At 35.5% G+C, this 13,338-nt stretch overlaps 1 protein-coding gene across 4 annotated transcripts in view; it reads left to right on the top strand.

Annotated features, from left to right (window-relative positions):
- The window catches only part of EML5 (EMAP like 5), a 180,163-nt gene that overhangs the window by 57,527 nt on the left and 109,298 nt on the right, over nt 1–13,338 (top strand). For all 4 annotated transcript variants that reach the window (XM_047080248.1, XM_047080247.1, XM_047080249.1 and 1 more), the window contains exons 8-10: nt 4,698–4,835; nt 9,197–9,453; nt 10,542–10,754. In XM_047080248.1, the coding sequence (XP_046936204.1) occupies nt 4,698–4,835; nt 9,197–9,453; nt 10,542–10,754 (608 nt within the window). The remainder of the gene's footprint in view (nt 1–4,697; nt 4,836–9,196; nt 9,454–10,541; nt 10,755–13,338) is intronic.

Consider the following 13,338-nt stretch of genomic DNA (forward strand, 5'->3'; position numbering starts at 1 on the left):
CACAAACATAAGCAACCTTATTGAGAAGAATGTGGTAATTGCAGGGGACTTTAACACTCCACTTACAGAAATGGGATAGATCATCTAGACACACGGTCAATAAAGAAACAAGGGCCCTGAATGATACATTGGATCAGATGGACTTGACAGATATAGTTAGAACTCTGCATCCCAAAGCAACAGAATATACTTTCTTCTCGAGTGCACATGGAACATTCTCCAAGATAGATCACATACTGGATCACAAAACAGCCCTTCATAAGTATACAAGAATTGACATCATACCATGCATACTTTCAGACCACAATGGGATGAAGCTTGAAATCAACCACAGGAAAAAGTCTGGAAAACCTCCAAAAGCATGGAGGTTAAAGAACACCCTACTAAAGAATGAATGGGTCAACCAGGCAATTAGAGAAGAAATTAAAAAATATATGGAAACAAATGAAAATGAAAATACAACAATCCAAACGCTTTGGGATGCAGCGAAGGCAGTCCTGAGAGGAAAATACATTGCAATCCAGGCCTATCTCAAGAAACAAAAAATCCCAAATACAAAATCTAACAGCACACCTAAAGGAAATAGAAGCAGAACAGCAAAGGCAGCCTAAACCCAGCAGAAGAAGAGAAATAATAAAGATCAGAGCAGAAATAAACAATATAGAATCTAAAAAAAACTGTAGAGCAGATCAACGAAACCAAGAGTTGGTTTTTTGAAAAAATAAACAAAATTGATAAATCTCTAGCCAGGCTTCTCAAAAAGAAAAGGGAGATGACCCAAATAGATAAAATCATGAATGAAAATGGAATTATTACAACCAATCCCTCAGAGATACAAGCAATTATCAGGGAATACTATGAAAAATTATATGCCAACAAACTGGACAACCTGGAAGAAATGGACAAATTCCTAAACACCCACACGCTTCCAAAACTCAATCAGGAGGAAATAGAAAGCTTGAACAGACCCATAACCAGCAAAGAAATTGAATCAGTCATCAAAAATCTCCCAACAAATAAGAGTCCAGGACCAGATGGCTTCCCCGGGGAGTTCTACCAGACGTTTAAAGCAGAGATAATACCTATCCTTCTCAAGCTATTCCAAAAAATAGAAAGGGAAGGAAAACTTCCAGACTCATTCTATGAAGCCAGTATTACTTTGATTCCTAAACCAGAGACCCAGTGAAAAAAGAGAACTACAGGCCAATATCCCTGATGAATATGGATGCAAAAATTCTCAATAAGATACTAGCAAACCGAATTCAACAGAATATAAAAAGAAATATTCACCATGATCAAGTGGGATTCATTCCTGGGATGTAGGGCTGGTTCAACATTTGCAAATCAATCAATGTGATACATCACATTAATAAAAGAAAAGATAAGAACCATATGATCCTGTCAATCGATGCAGAAAAGGCCTTTGATAAAATTCAGCAACGTTTCTTAATAAAAACCCTCGAGAAAATCGGGACAGAAGGAACATACCTAAAGATCATAAAAGCCATTTATGAAAAGCCCACAGCTAACATCATCCTCAATGGGGAAAAACTGAGAGCTTTTTCCCTGAGATCAGGAACACAACAGGGATGCCCACTCTCACCGCTGTTGTTTAACATAGTGTTGGAAGTTCTAGCATCAGCAATCAGACAACAAAAGGAAATCAAAGGCATCAAAATTGGCAAAGATGAAGTCAAGCTTTCACTTTTTGCAGATGACATGATATTATACATGGAAAATCCGATAGACTCCACCAGAAGTCTGCTAGAACTGATACATGAATTCAGCAAAGTTGCAGGATACAAAATCAATGTACAGAAATCAGTTGCATTCTTATACACTAATAATGAAGCAACAGAAAGACAAATAAAGAAACTGATCCCATTCACAATTGCACCAAGAAGCATAAAATACCTAGGAATAAATCTAACCAAAGATGTACAAGATCTGTATGCTGAAAACTATAGAAAGCTTATGAAGGAAATTGAAGAAGATATAAAGAAATGGAAAAACATTCCGTGCTCATGGTTTGGAAGAATAAATATTGTCAAAATGTCAATACTACCCAAAGCTATCTACACATTCAATGCAATCCCAATGAAAACTGCAGCAGCATTCTTCTCGAAACTAGAACAAGCAATCCTAAAATTCATATGGAACCACAAAAGGCCCTGAATAGCCAAAGTAATTTTGAAGAAGAAGACCAAAGCAGGAGGCATCACAATCCCAGACTTTAGCCTCTACTACAAAGCTGTAATCATCAAGACAGCATGGTACTGGCACAAAAACAGACACATAGACCAATGGAATAGAATAGAAACCCCAGAACTAGACCCACAAACGTATGGCCAACTCATCTTTGACAAAGCAGGAAAGAACATCCAATGGAAAAAAGACAGTCTCTTTAACAAATGGTGCTGGGAGAACTGGACAGCAACATGCAGAAGATTGAAACTAGACCACTTTCTCACACCATTCACAAAAATAAACTCAAAATGGATAAAGGACCTGAATGTGAGACAGGAAACCATCAAAACCCTAGAGGAGAAAGCAGGAAAAGACCTCTCTGACCTCAGCCGTAGCAATTTCTTACTTGACACATCCCCAAAGGCAAGGGAATTAAAAGCAAAAATGAACTACTGGGACCTTATGAAGATAAAAAGCTTCTGCACAGCAAAGGAAACAACCAACAAAACTGAAAGGCAACCAACGGAATGGGAAAAGATATTTGCAAATGACGTATCGGACAAAGGGCTAGTATCCAAAATCTATAAAGAGCTCACCAAACTCCACACCCGAAAAACAAATAATCCAGTGAAGAAATGGGCAGAAAACATGAATAGACACTTCTCTAAAGAAGACATCCGGATGGCCAACAGGCACATGAAAAGATGCTCAACGTCGCTCCTCATCAGGGAAATACAAATCAAAACCACACTCAGATATCACCTCACGCCAGTCAGAGTGGCCAAAATGAACAAATCAGGAGACTATAGGTGCTGGCGAGGATGTGGAGAAACGGGAACCCTCTTGCACTGTTGGTGGGAATGCAAATTGGTGCAGCCACTCTGGAAAACAGTGTGGAGGTTCCTCAAAAAATTAAAAATAGACCTACCCTATGACCCAGCAATAGCACTGCTAGGAATTTACCCAAGGGATACAGGAGTACTGATGCATAGGGGCACTTGTACCCCAATGTTTATAGCAGCACTCTCAACAATAGCCAAATGATGGAAAGAGCCTAAATGTCCATCAACTGATGAATGGATAAAGAAATTGTGGTGTATATACACAATGGAGTACTACGTGGCAATGAGAAAGCATGAAATATGGCCCTTTGTAGCAACATGGATGGAACTGGAGAGTGTGATGCTAAGTGAAATAAGCCATACAGAGAAAGACAGATACTATATGGTTTCACTCTTATGTGGATCCTGAGAAACTTAACAGAAACCCATGGGGGAGGGGAAGGAAAAAAAAAAAAGGTTAGAGTGGAAGAGAGCCAAAGCATAAGAGACTCTTAAAAACTGAGAACAAACTGAAGGTTGATGGGGGGTGGGGGCGGAGGGTGGGTGATGGGTATTGAGGAGGGCACCTTTTGGGATGAGCACTGGGTGTTGTATGGAAACCAATTTGACAATAAACTTCATATATTGAAAAAAAAAACACTGCTCTAAAAACACTTAAAAAATCTAGTTTTGCTGATCTTTTCCTAACCTCTTGGGGTAGATTTCTGTTCATTAAATTGTAGCATTTGTTTTTACAATATCTGTATTTAAAGTTCCTCCTAAGTACTATTTCAGCTGAATCCCACAAGTTTTAATATGAAACATTTTATTATAACTTGAAAATATTAACTAATTTTCATTTGTATTTTTTCTTTGAATCCCACAAGTTTTGATATGAAACATTTTATTATAACTTGAAAATATTAACTAATTTTCATTTCTATTTTTTCTTTGTCCTTTAGGTTATTTAGAAGTATAATTCTTAATTTTTCAAACAATGGCCTTTTCTACTTACCCATTATAGATTTCTAACATTAGAGTCTGGAACAGACTCTGAATTTGCATAGTCTTAAATGTTACTCTTAAGTTTAAAGATTATAGGGACGCCTGGGTGGCTCAGTTGGTTAAGTGGCCGACTTCGGCTGGATCATGATCTCGCGGTTTGTGAGTTCGAGCCCCGTGTCGGGCTCTGTGCAGACAGTTTGGAGCCTGGAGCCTGCCTCGGATTCTGTGTCTCCCTCTCTCTCTGCTGCTCCCCTGCTCATGCTCTATTTCTCTCTGTCTCTCAAAAATAAATGTTTAAAAAAAATTTTAAGACTATATATATAGTATATACCGTATACCGCTATACCACACGCACGCACGCACCCCTTATATATACCATATGTATGTATGTGTATATGTATATCTACATGTGTGGGTGTGTGTATCCCCTTTGATCAGAGTAGAAATCATCTACCTAAAATGAATGATTGGAAAAACTTGATGTCATTACAATTGGAATTCTTATCTTTTAAAATATGAACAGTATTCCTATTTTCATAAATAAGATCTCCTTCTGACAAAGCAAAGTGTTAAAATTCTAGATTCATATTACTTAAAATGAGATGATTATTTCTAATCAAAATCTTTTCATAGAGTTTTTTTAAGCACACAGTGGTTAATTACTCTTTTAATTAAATGTTACAGGATATGGAGTCTAATAGATCATGCACTAATAGCAAGGTGTAATATGGAAGAACCAATTCGTTGTGCAGCTGTAAATGTAGATGGAATCCATCTTGCCCTTGGAATGAAGGATGGCTCATTCACTGTACTTAGAGTAAGGTATGATATTGGAGTAGAAATAAAAACAGTAATTTTTTTTAAGTGAGACTATATAATACTCATTGTTTTTACCCATTTCCTTTCCTCCCTCCCTTCTTATTAATATATATACACATACACACATATATATCAGATATTACTTTTATTGAATATTAAGTATATTAATAAAAATGGCTTTGTCAGAAAGTGGTTAACTCAAAAACCTTGGTTTTAGGGGTTAAGAATGTTTAGTGAATTAATGGCTAAAATTTTGAGCTACAAATTTGGGTTTTGACTTCCATTCCTTGGTAGTATTGATTTTCAGTAGTGATCCTCTGCCATTACTGGTGGGTGGGGGGTAGCCTTGGGGCAGTTAAAAATGGGTGAAATGTTTTTTGTTATTTGTAGCTTTATTCTTTGAAAAAAAATGCCTACTTTTTTTTTGTTTGCATCATTAGAAAAGTTGAAAGAATTTGTTAAAGCAGTTAACATCCTGTGTTGAATTGTAGTTATGGTGCATTCAACTGAATTCTATATAGCTATTAAAAACTTTGCTGTAGATCCATGTGTGTTCATAAGCATATATACTTACAGAATCCTTCTCCTTAGCCTAGTGAGTGGTAGGACCACCTTTTTAGTTGCCCAGTCCAGAAATCATTAATTCATTTCTCTCTTTTGCCTCCCTTGTGTAGTTAATCACAGAGTTCTGGAGAATCTACTTCCTGAGTAGTCTTCAAATTAATCTGCTTCCTCCCATTCTCACCATTGTACTCTTGTATGGGCTTCTGCAATCTCCTAACTGGATTGGTGCGATAGTGTCTCAGCAGGTCTCCTTACCTCCTGTTTTGCTTCTTTCAAGACTTTTTCTTATTCACTCTTCAGTTCACTATTTTGAAACACATTTGTTTGCAGTCCTCCTCTTCCTAAAATACGATAAAAGCTTAGCACTGTCCTTAAGTGGAAGTTCATAATCCTTAACATAGCCAGTAGTGCCCATCTCCAGCCTGTTTCTTTCTACCTCAGTCTCTTTCTTTCAACTGTATAAAACATCTTTTGCTTCTTCAGGTACCTCGTGTTCTCTTGTACTTCTGTTTCTTTTTTCTTTTTCTTTCTTTTTTTTTTTTTTTTTTTTTTTTTTTTGTACTTCTCCGTTTCTCTAGACACTGACTCTTTTCTGGGACAGATTTTTACAATGAGATATGGTAAGATTTTTCTCTTGTACTGCCTTTTAAATTGTGATAAAATATGTGTAATATAAAATTTACCATCTTAACCATATTTCAAAATTCAATGGCATTAAGTACATTTACATTGTTTTGCAACCAAGAATTTGAGATGCTTGGAAAATGTCTAAGAGTTCCTCTTGTTTAGCTTGTATGCATTAAAAATAGTGATTATTTTTGTTAATTGTACATTTATTTCACCTTTCAATTATTTGCAAGTAACTGGGTGAATAAGTTCTTATTTCTAATAAGTCAATGTTTAAGCAACTGAGTCCAACATTGCTGACAGGATCACTGGAGTGGTGATTATGACTGCTGCATGCCTTTGTAGTTTAACCACAAAACTTTAACTCAATATTCTTCTTCTTTTTTTTTTTACTTTCTATAATTTATTTATTTTTATAATTTACATCCAAGTTAGTTAGCACATGGTGCAACAGTGATTTCAGAAGTAGATTCCTTAAGCCCCTTACCCATTTAGCCCATTCCCCCCCCACAACCCCTCCAGCAACTCTCATTTTGTTCTCTAAGAGTGTCTTATGTTTTGTCCCCCTCCCTGTTTTTATATTATTTTTGTTTTTTATTATTTTGCTTCCCTTATGTTCATCTGTTTTGTATCTTAAAAGTCTTCATATGAGTGAAGTCATATGTCTTTTTCTAATTTCGCTTAGCATAATACCTTCTAGTCCCATCCACGTAGTTGCAAATGGCAAGATTTCATTCTTTTTGATTGCTGAGTAATACTCCATTGTATATATATACCACATCATCTTTATCCATTCATCCATTGATGGACATTTGAGCTCTTTCCATACTTTGGCTATTGTTGTAACTCAATATTCTTAATCCTAAATTCACCTGGTCACTGTTTCTTCTTGGTTTGTGGTATATATTCTCTATACCATAAAGCAAAATTCATTAAGTGTAGCTGTACTAACGTACCCTCATATTATGACTGGAGGAATATTGAATAGATTTGAATCTAACGCACTGGTTATTATTACTATTTTTTTTTTCAGTAGGCTCCAGGCCCAGCATGGAGCCCAATGTGGGGCTTGAACTCACGACCCTGAGATCAAAACCTGAGCTGAGATCGAGAGTTGGATGCGTTTAACCAACTGAGCCATCCAAGGTTCCCCCTAATACACTGATCCTTTTTTATTTAAAAAAAATTTTTTTTATTAGAGAACGAACACCTGCATGAGAGCATGTGCACAAGAGTGCGTGGGCGAATAGGGGAGAGGGGCAGAGGGGAAGAGAGAGAATCTTAAGCAGGCTCTATGCCCAGCATGGATCCCCATGCAAGGTTTGATCCCATGACCCTGGGATCATGACCTGAGCTGAAATCAAGAGTCGAATGCTCAACCAACTGAGCCGTGCAGGCACCCCCACACTGATTCTTAAATTGAGGTACAAGGTGATGTGCCAGCACAAAGTTACATAACTTCTAGAGCATCTCTTCCTTGTGATAAAAACTGTTACCAATTTTATATTAAAATAAACATTAATATCGTGGAATTAAATGAAAAAAGTGCAAATATTTTTAAAATTAGAAGATATATACATGTAAAACTTTGACTTATGGTGGGCTGCATGGTGTGATGCACAGCAGACTCCTCAGAGGCACTCATTCATTCTCATGAATAGTTAGGAAGACTTTAGAGGAAGAGCTTGATAAGCACAGTTAACAAATTTCCTGGGGGATAGAATAAAGTTTCTTGCAGGGTATGGAGTAGGCTTTGGTTGTAAAAACATTGTCATTTTAGATTCTGCCAGTGGCTAGCCATTTGTCTCTTTCTGACCATGTCTCTACCACATTATGTCAACCTTATAAGGATTAGGATAGGGGTTGCCTGGGTAGTTCAGTCGGTTAAGTGTACAACTCTTGATTTCGGCTCAGGTCACCATCTCATGGTTTGTGGGATCGAGTCCCCGGTCTGGCTCTGCACTGACAGCACAGAGCCTGCTTGGGATTCTCTCTCTCTCTCTCTCTCTCTTTCTCTCTTTCTCTCTTTCTCTTTCTCTCTTTCTGTCTCTCCCCTGCTCATGCTGGCACATTCTCTTTTCTCTTTCTCACAAAATAAATAAAATAAACTTTAAAAAAGAAAAAAAAGAAAAAAGCTTTTGCTAACACTACCCTGTCTCTAAGGCCAGGAAACATCAGTCTTCATCTAGGTTGATACTCAGCAGTATTTGGCCCCCTTAACCACCCCCTCCTTTTCAAAACATCCTCTTCCCAGACCTTGAATGTTAATTCTCTTTCACTTTTCAGCCTACTTCTCCTGCTTCCATTTTCTTTATAGGCTCATTATCTTCTGCCTACCAGTAGGTATTGGAGGACATCAAAGTTCATGCCTAGGCTTGTTGTTCTTCTTACTGTGTTTTCTCCCTTAGATAGTCTTATCCTGCCTCCAGTTTCAGTTTCCAGCCGTAGCCTGATGGTTCCAAATACGTTCCAAGTTCTCACTCTCATCTCTCCTCTGAACTCCAGCTGTGTATTTCCAGTTGTTTATTTAAAATCACTTGGATGTCTCAGAGGCATCTGCAATACAGTGTGTCCCAAACTAAAACTCAGTTATAAGGTATCATTGAAAAAATTGTTTAACTTTACTGGTTGAAATGGTCATTAATTGGGAAGAATTTGTACTGTATTAAAAAAGCTCGAAGAGGTTAAAATAAAAATAATTAGCGGTGCCTATATAAAGATATACATTCAAGTGTCTTACTGAATACAAATCAATTCCTCTTTTCCTTATTTCTTGAATGTAATTTTGCACATTTGTCTGATTATAAAAATTTATTTGAAAATCAGTGTTTGTAATTAAGCATTTTTCATAAACTCAGTATTTCCAAGGAACTTCATCATAAAAATCTGTGATTTTATTTCCTTTATTGTATGAAAATTTAGTATGAATCTTTAAACTACCTTAAAGTAATTAAAAAACTAAAATTCAGCATTTTCTTCTACTTCCAGCATATTTGGTCCTCTTATATTTCTGTTCAACAAAGTAATTATTCCTGAATTAATATTTGTATCATTTATATTTGTTTTATAATTTATAAATACTTGATAAGCCTCATAGTCATTTTAGACACATTTGAAAACTGAACTGATTCTCAAATGACTTGTTTTCATGTGGTCTCATTTTTTCTTTACAGAGATATGACCGAAGTTGTACATATTAAAGACAGGAAGGAGGCAATTCATGAGTTAAAATATTCCCCAGATGGAACTTACCTTGCTGTTGGATGCAATGACAGCTCAGTTGATATCTATGGCGTTGCGCAACGTTATAAAAAGTTTGGGGAATGTGTTGGGTCGCTTAGTTTCATCACTCATCTTGACTGGTCCTCAGATAGTAGATATTTACAGACAAATGATGGAAATGGTAAAAGACTTTTTTATAGGATGCCAGGTAAAAGTTTCTAATAAATTAATATTATTATTTATGGATTTTTAGTACCTGTAAAATATTTTAGAATTTGATGAGAAATAGAGTATAAAATACATTTGATTACAGGAAATTAAAGAAGATCTGAGCTCATGTTTCAGGCATTATGATCTTTTCCATCAGGCTGCCCTATTGAAATCTTTTTGGTTCTTCATTAAAACTTCTTTGCTTGGAGGATCTAAAACCTACTTGATGTTGAATTCCGTGCTATGTGAGGAGTATTTGGTAAAGTCCTACTCTGTGTTAGAAAGTCAAAGTGCCATTTTTATGGGTGGAACTAATTAAATATAATTGCTAACAATGCCTGACCATAAATTGTTTGGGTTTTTTTTGTGGTTACCTCAAATAAATTTTGTAAATATCCATTCTATAGCTAAAACCCTAAATTTGAGAGAGTTTCCACCAAAGATTTGTAAAAGAGAGCAACCATCAAAATGTTATCTCTCAGTACCTCAGTTAGTTGGATGCTTAATGAATTAGTCACTATTTCCCAACAACTTATTTAATAAAACTAGCTGCATAATTAAATTAATGCCTCTCCCTAAAAGTTTTTTTTATTACCAGTGTGTGTGTAATTAGGACCAAATCCTAACGTCCTGATCCCTAATATAAATGTATTACTCCCTGGCCATCCTTCCTTCATGGTCCTTCAGTTTTCTTTTTTTCTCTCAACCACGTATATTCTTAGGTTTCTCATTTAAAAGCTGATTTGCCACTTTCTTACAGCTTTTACTTGTTCTTCTGACTTACAGTGTTGTGACTAATCTGGCATGATTTTAGTAGGATTAATGTTTATTCTCCACTTGAGCGAACCTGCTAAGCTACATCAGAATCAAATCTGTGTGTCTCTAATTTGGGTAGTGGCTTTTTAAATAATTTCCTTTCGTTTAGTTTTCTTCTCTCCTTACCGTATTCACCTACCTATTCATGCTACTCTCCTTTAACTGTAGTGCGAAGAAATTTTGGAGTTTACCATGTTATCAGTATAATTTATGCTTGAGAAAAAATAAAATGAAATAACTTCTTAAATTAAGACTATTATTTATTTTTAGGAGGAAAAGAAGTGACAAACAAAGAAGAAATAAAAGGTGTTCATTGGGCTTCATGGACATGTGTTTCAGGCCTTGAAGTAAATGGAATTTGGCCCAAATATTCAGATATCAATGATATAAATTCAGTAGATGGAAATTATATTGGCCAAGTTTTAGTTACAGCTGATGACTATGGAATTATAAAATTATTCCGATATCCTTGTTTAAGAAAAGGTATTTTTTTCTTTCAAAATACTATTAAGTAGCTCGTCTGTTATAAAAGACTTTTAGGAGCACCTGGGTGGCTTAGTCAGTTAAGCATATGACTCTCAGTTCGTCTCAGGTCACGATTCATGGTCCTGTGAGTTCGAGCTTTGTGTCAGGCTCTGCGCTGACAGTGAGGAAGCTGCTTGGGATTCTCTCTCCCTCACTCACACTGTCTGTCTGTCTCTCTCAAAACAAATAAATTAATTAGAAAAATTGTTTTAAGTAAAAGACTTTTAAGTTCTTGTAGAAAATTAGTCGAGATGAAAGGGTTTATATTTTTTTAAATATGTATACTAATTGGTGAAGGGTTGCATGAAAATGAACAGAATTAGCTACATTTATTTTGCTAATTTAAAAATTGTTTGTTACCGTTATTTTGGACGTGAAATTTTTATTAGAAGATTATTTTTGAACTCACATTAAGAATTTACTAATACTTTACCTCTTTTTAAAGAATCAATTTCTCTCCACTCCCAGAATTATTTGATAGAGTCAGACTATACAATGATAGACACACTTTTCTTATTTCTAATTATCTTTACTCATTTAACTTGTTAAACATGTATCTTTTAGAAGACATTTTTTCTCATGGCTTTTTCTCAAGAATCTCTCAGGTCATAATTTGGAACCTGTTGGTTTCTTGGTTGGTTTTCATGTACAGGTGTGTTTTTGTTTAAATCCTTAACATATATTGTTTTGGCATTTATATACTTTGTGTAAACAGGGTAAGATAAATAAGAGGTCTTATCATTGTTTATTTTCTACACATTTTATGTATCACCTTTTTTTCTTGGATCTCTACTTAAATGATGATATTAAACATTCTGTTCATAGACTTGGGGATAATTAAGTGAAATACTGTGTATTACTGTGTGGAACAAAGCATGGGACAAATAAATATTTGAGTTAGCTTATAACAAGTCCATAAGTACTAAAATAATTATATGAATAGACAATTAGTATCAGGAAATTAGTTTCCTGGAAACCAAAAATAAAACAGGACACAAAATAATTTTCATCATAAGTATTTTAAGCCTTTTTTTTTAACCCTTTTAATTTGAGTGTAGTTGATATACATGTTTTGTTTTTTTAAGTGAACTTGTCTCATCATGGGGCTCAGATTCATGACCCCAAGATCTAGAATCGTGTGATCTATCAACTGAGCCAGATGTTTTTTTAAAAAGTGTTTTTCACTATTCAGGGAAAGCAGAGTTTTTTTTCCGAGATTTAATTTTCAAAGAATTCTCTCATATAGTATGGAGCTTTAGATTAGGTGCAGTGAGTATATTGCTAGGGCATTAATATCTGTAGCAAATGTAGTAATTATTTTTACCTGGTCATTGGTAAATGCTTTTAGATACATGTTAAAATGCAGTTCAGTAAAAAGTGAACAGCTGAATAGTTGTGTTTAAGTAGGTAGTTCAGATATGTCATTTGCAAAGGAATGGGAGAAGATATTTGCAAATAACATATCGGATAAAGTGTTACTATCCAAAATCTATGAAGAACTTATGAAACTCTACACCCCCAAAATAAATAATCCTGTTAAGAAGTAAGCAGAAGACATGAACATTTTTCCAAAGAAGACATCCAGATGGCTAACAGACACATGAAAAGATGGTCAACATCAGTCATCATCAAGGAAATACAAATCAAAGCACAATGAGCTACTACCTCACACCTGTCAGAATGGCTAAGATTAACAACTCAGGCAATAACAGAGGTTGGTGAGAAATGTGGGAATGCAAACTGGTGTAGCCACTCTGGAAAACTATATGGAGGTTCTTCAAAGGTTAAAACAGAACTACCCTATGTCCCAGCAATTGCACTACTAGGTATTTATCCAAAGGAATCAAAAATACAGATTCAAAGGGGCATATGCACCCCAATGTTTATAATAGCATTATCAACAATAGCCAAACTATGGAAAGAGCCCAAAAGTCCATTGACGGTTGAATGGATACAGAAAATGTGGGAATATATATATACAGTGGAATATTACTCAGTCATCAAAAAGAATGAAATCTTGCCATTTGCAATGACGTAGATGGAACTAGAGTTTATTAAGCTAAGTTACATAAGTCAGTCAGAGAAAGACAAATACTATATGATTTCACTTGTATGTGGAATTTAAGAAATAAAACAGATGAATATATGGGAAGGATAAAAAATATAGAGAAGGAACCCATAAGAGACTCTTAATTATGGAGAAGAAACAGGTTTGATGAAGGGAGGTAGGAATGGGGGGGTGGGCCAAATGAGTGATGGCTATTAAGGAGGGCACTTGTGATGAGCACAGGTGTTATATGTAAGTGATGAATCACTAAATTCTACACCTGAAACCAATTTTACCATATATGTTAACTAGAATTCGATTAAAAACTTGAAAAAAAATAGGTAGTTTATGTTGAACTTAAGGGCCCAATTTTCCTAGAATTCTATGCTAGCGTTTCTGTTGTGCCTTTACACTAAAATGGTAAATTCCAGATCGTGCCACCTCTGGGGTGTTGTCGATTCCTACTTGCAGGATTTCAACTTCCTAGCTGAAACT

This window comes from Lynx rufus, unplaced genomic scaffold, assembly GCF_022079265.1.
Source record: "Lynx rufus isolate CCGP_SWC_20201006 ecotype Redwood Valley unplaced genomic scaffold, mLynRuf1.p SCAF_17, whole genome shotgun sequence".
Classification (NCBI taxonomy): Eukaryota; Metazoa; Chordata; class Mammalia; order Carnivora; family Felidae; genus Lynx; species Lynx rufus.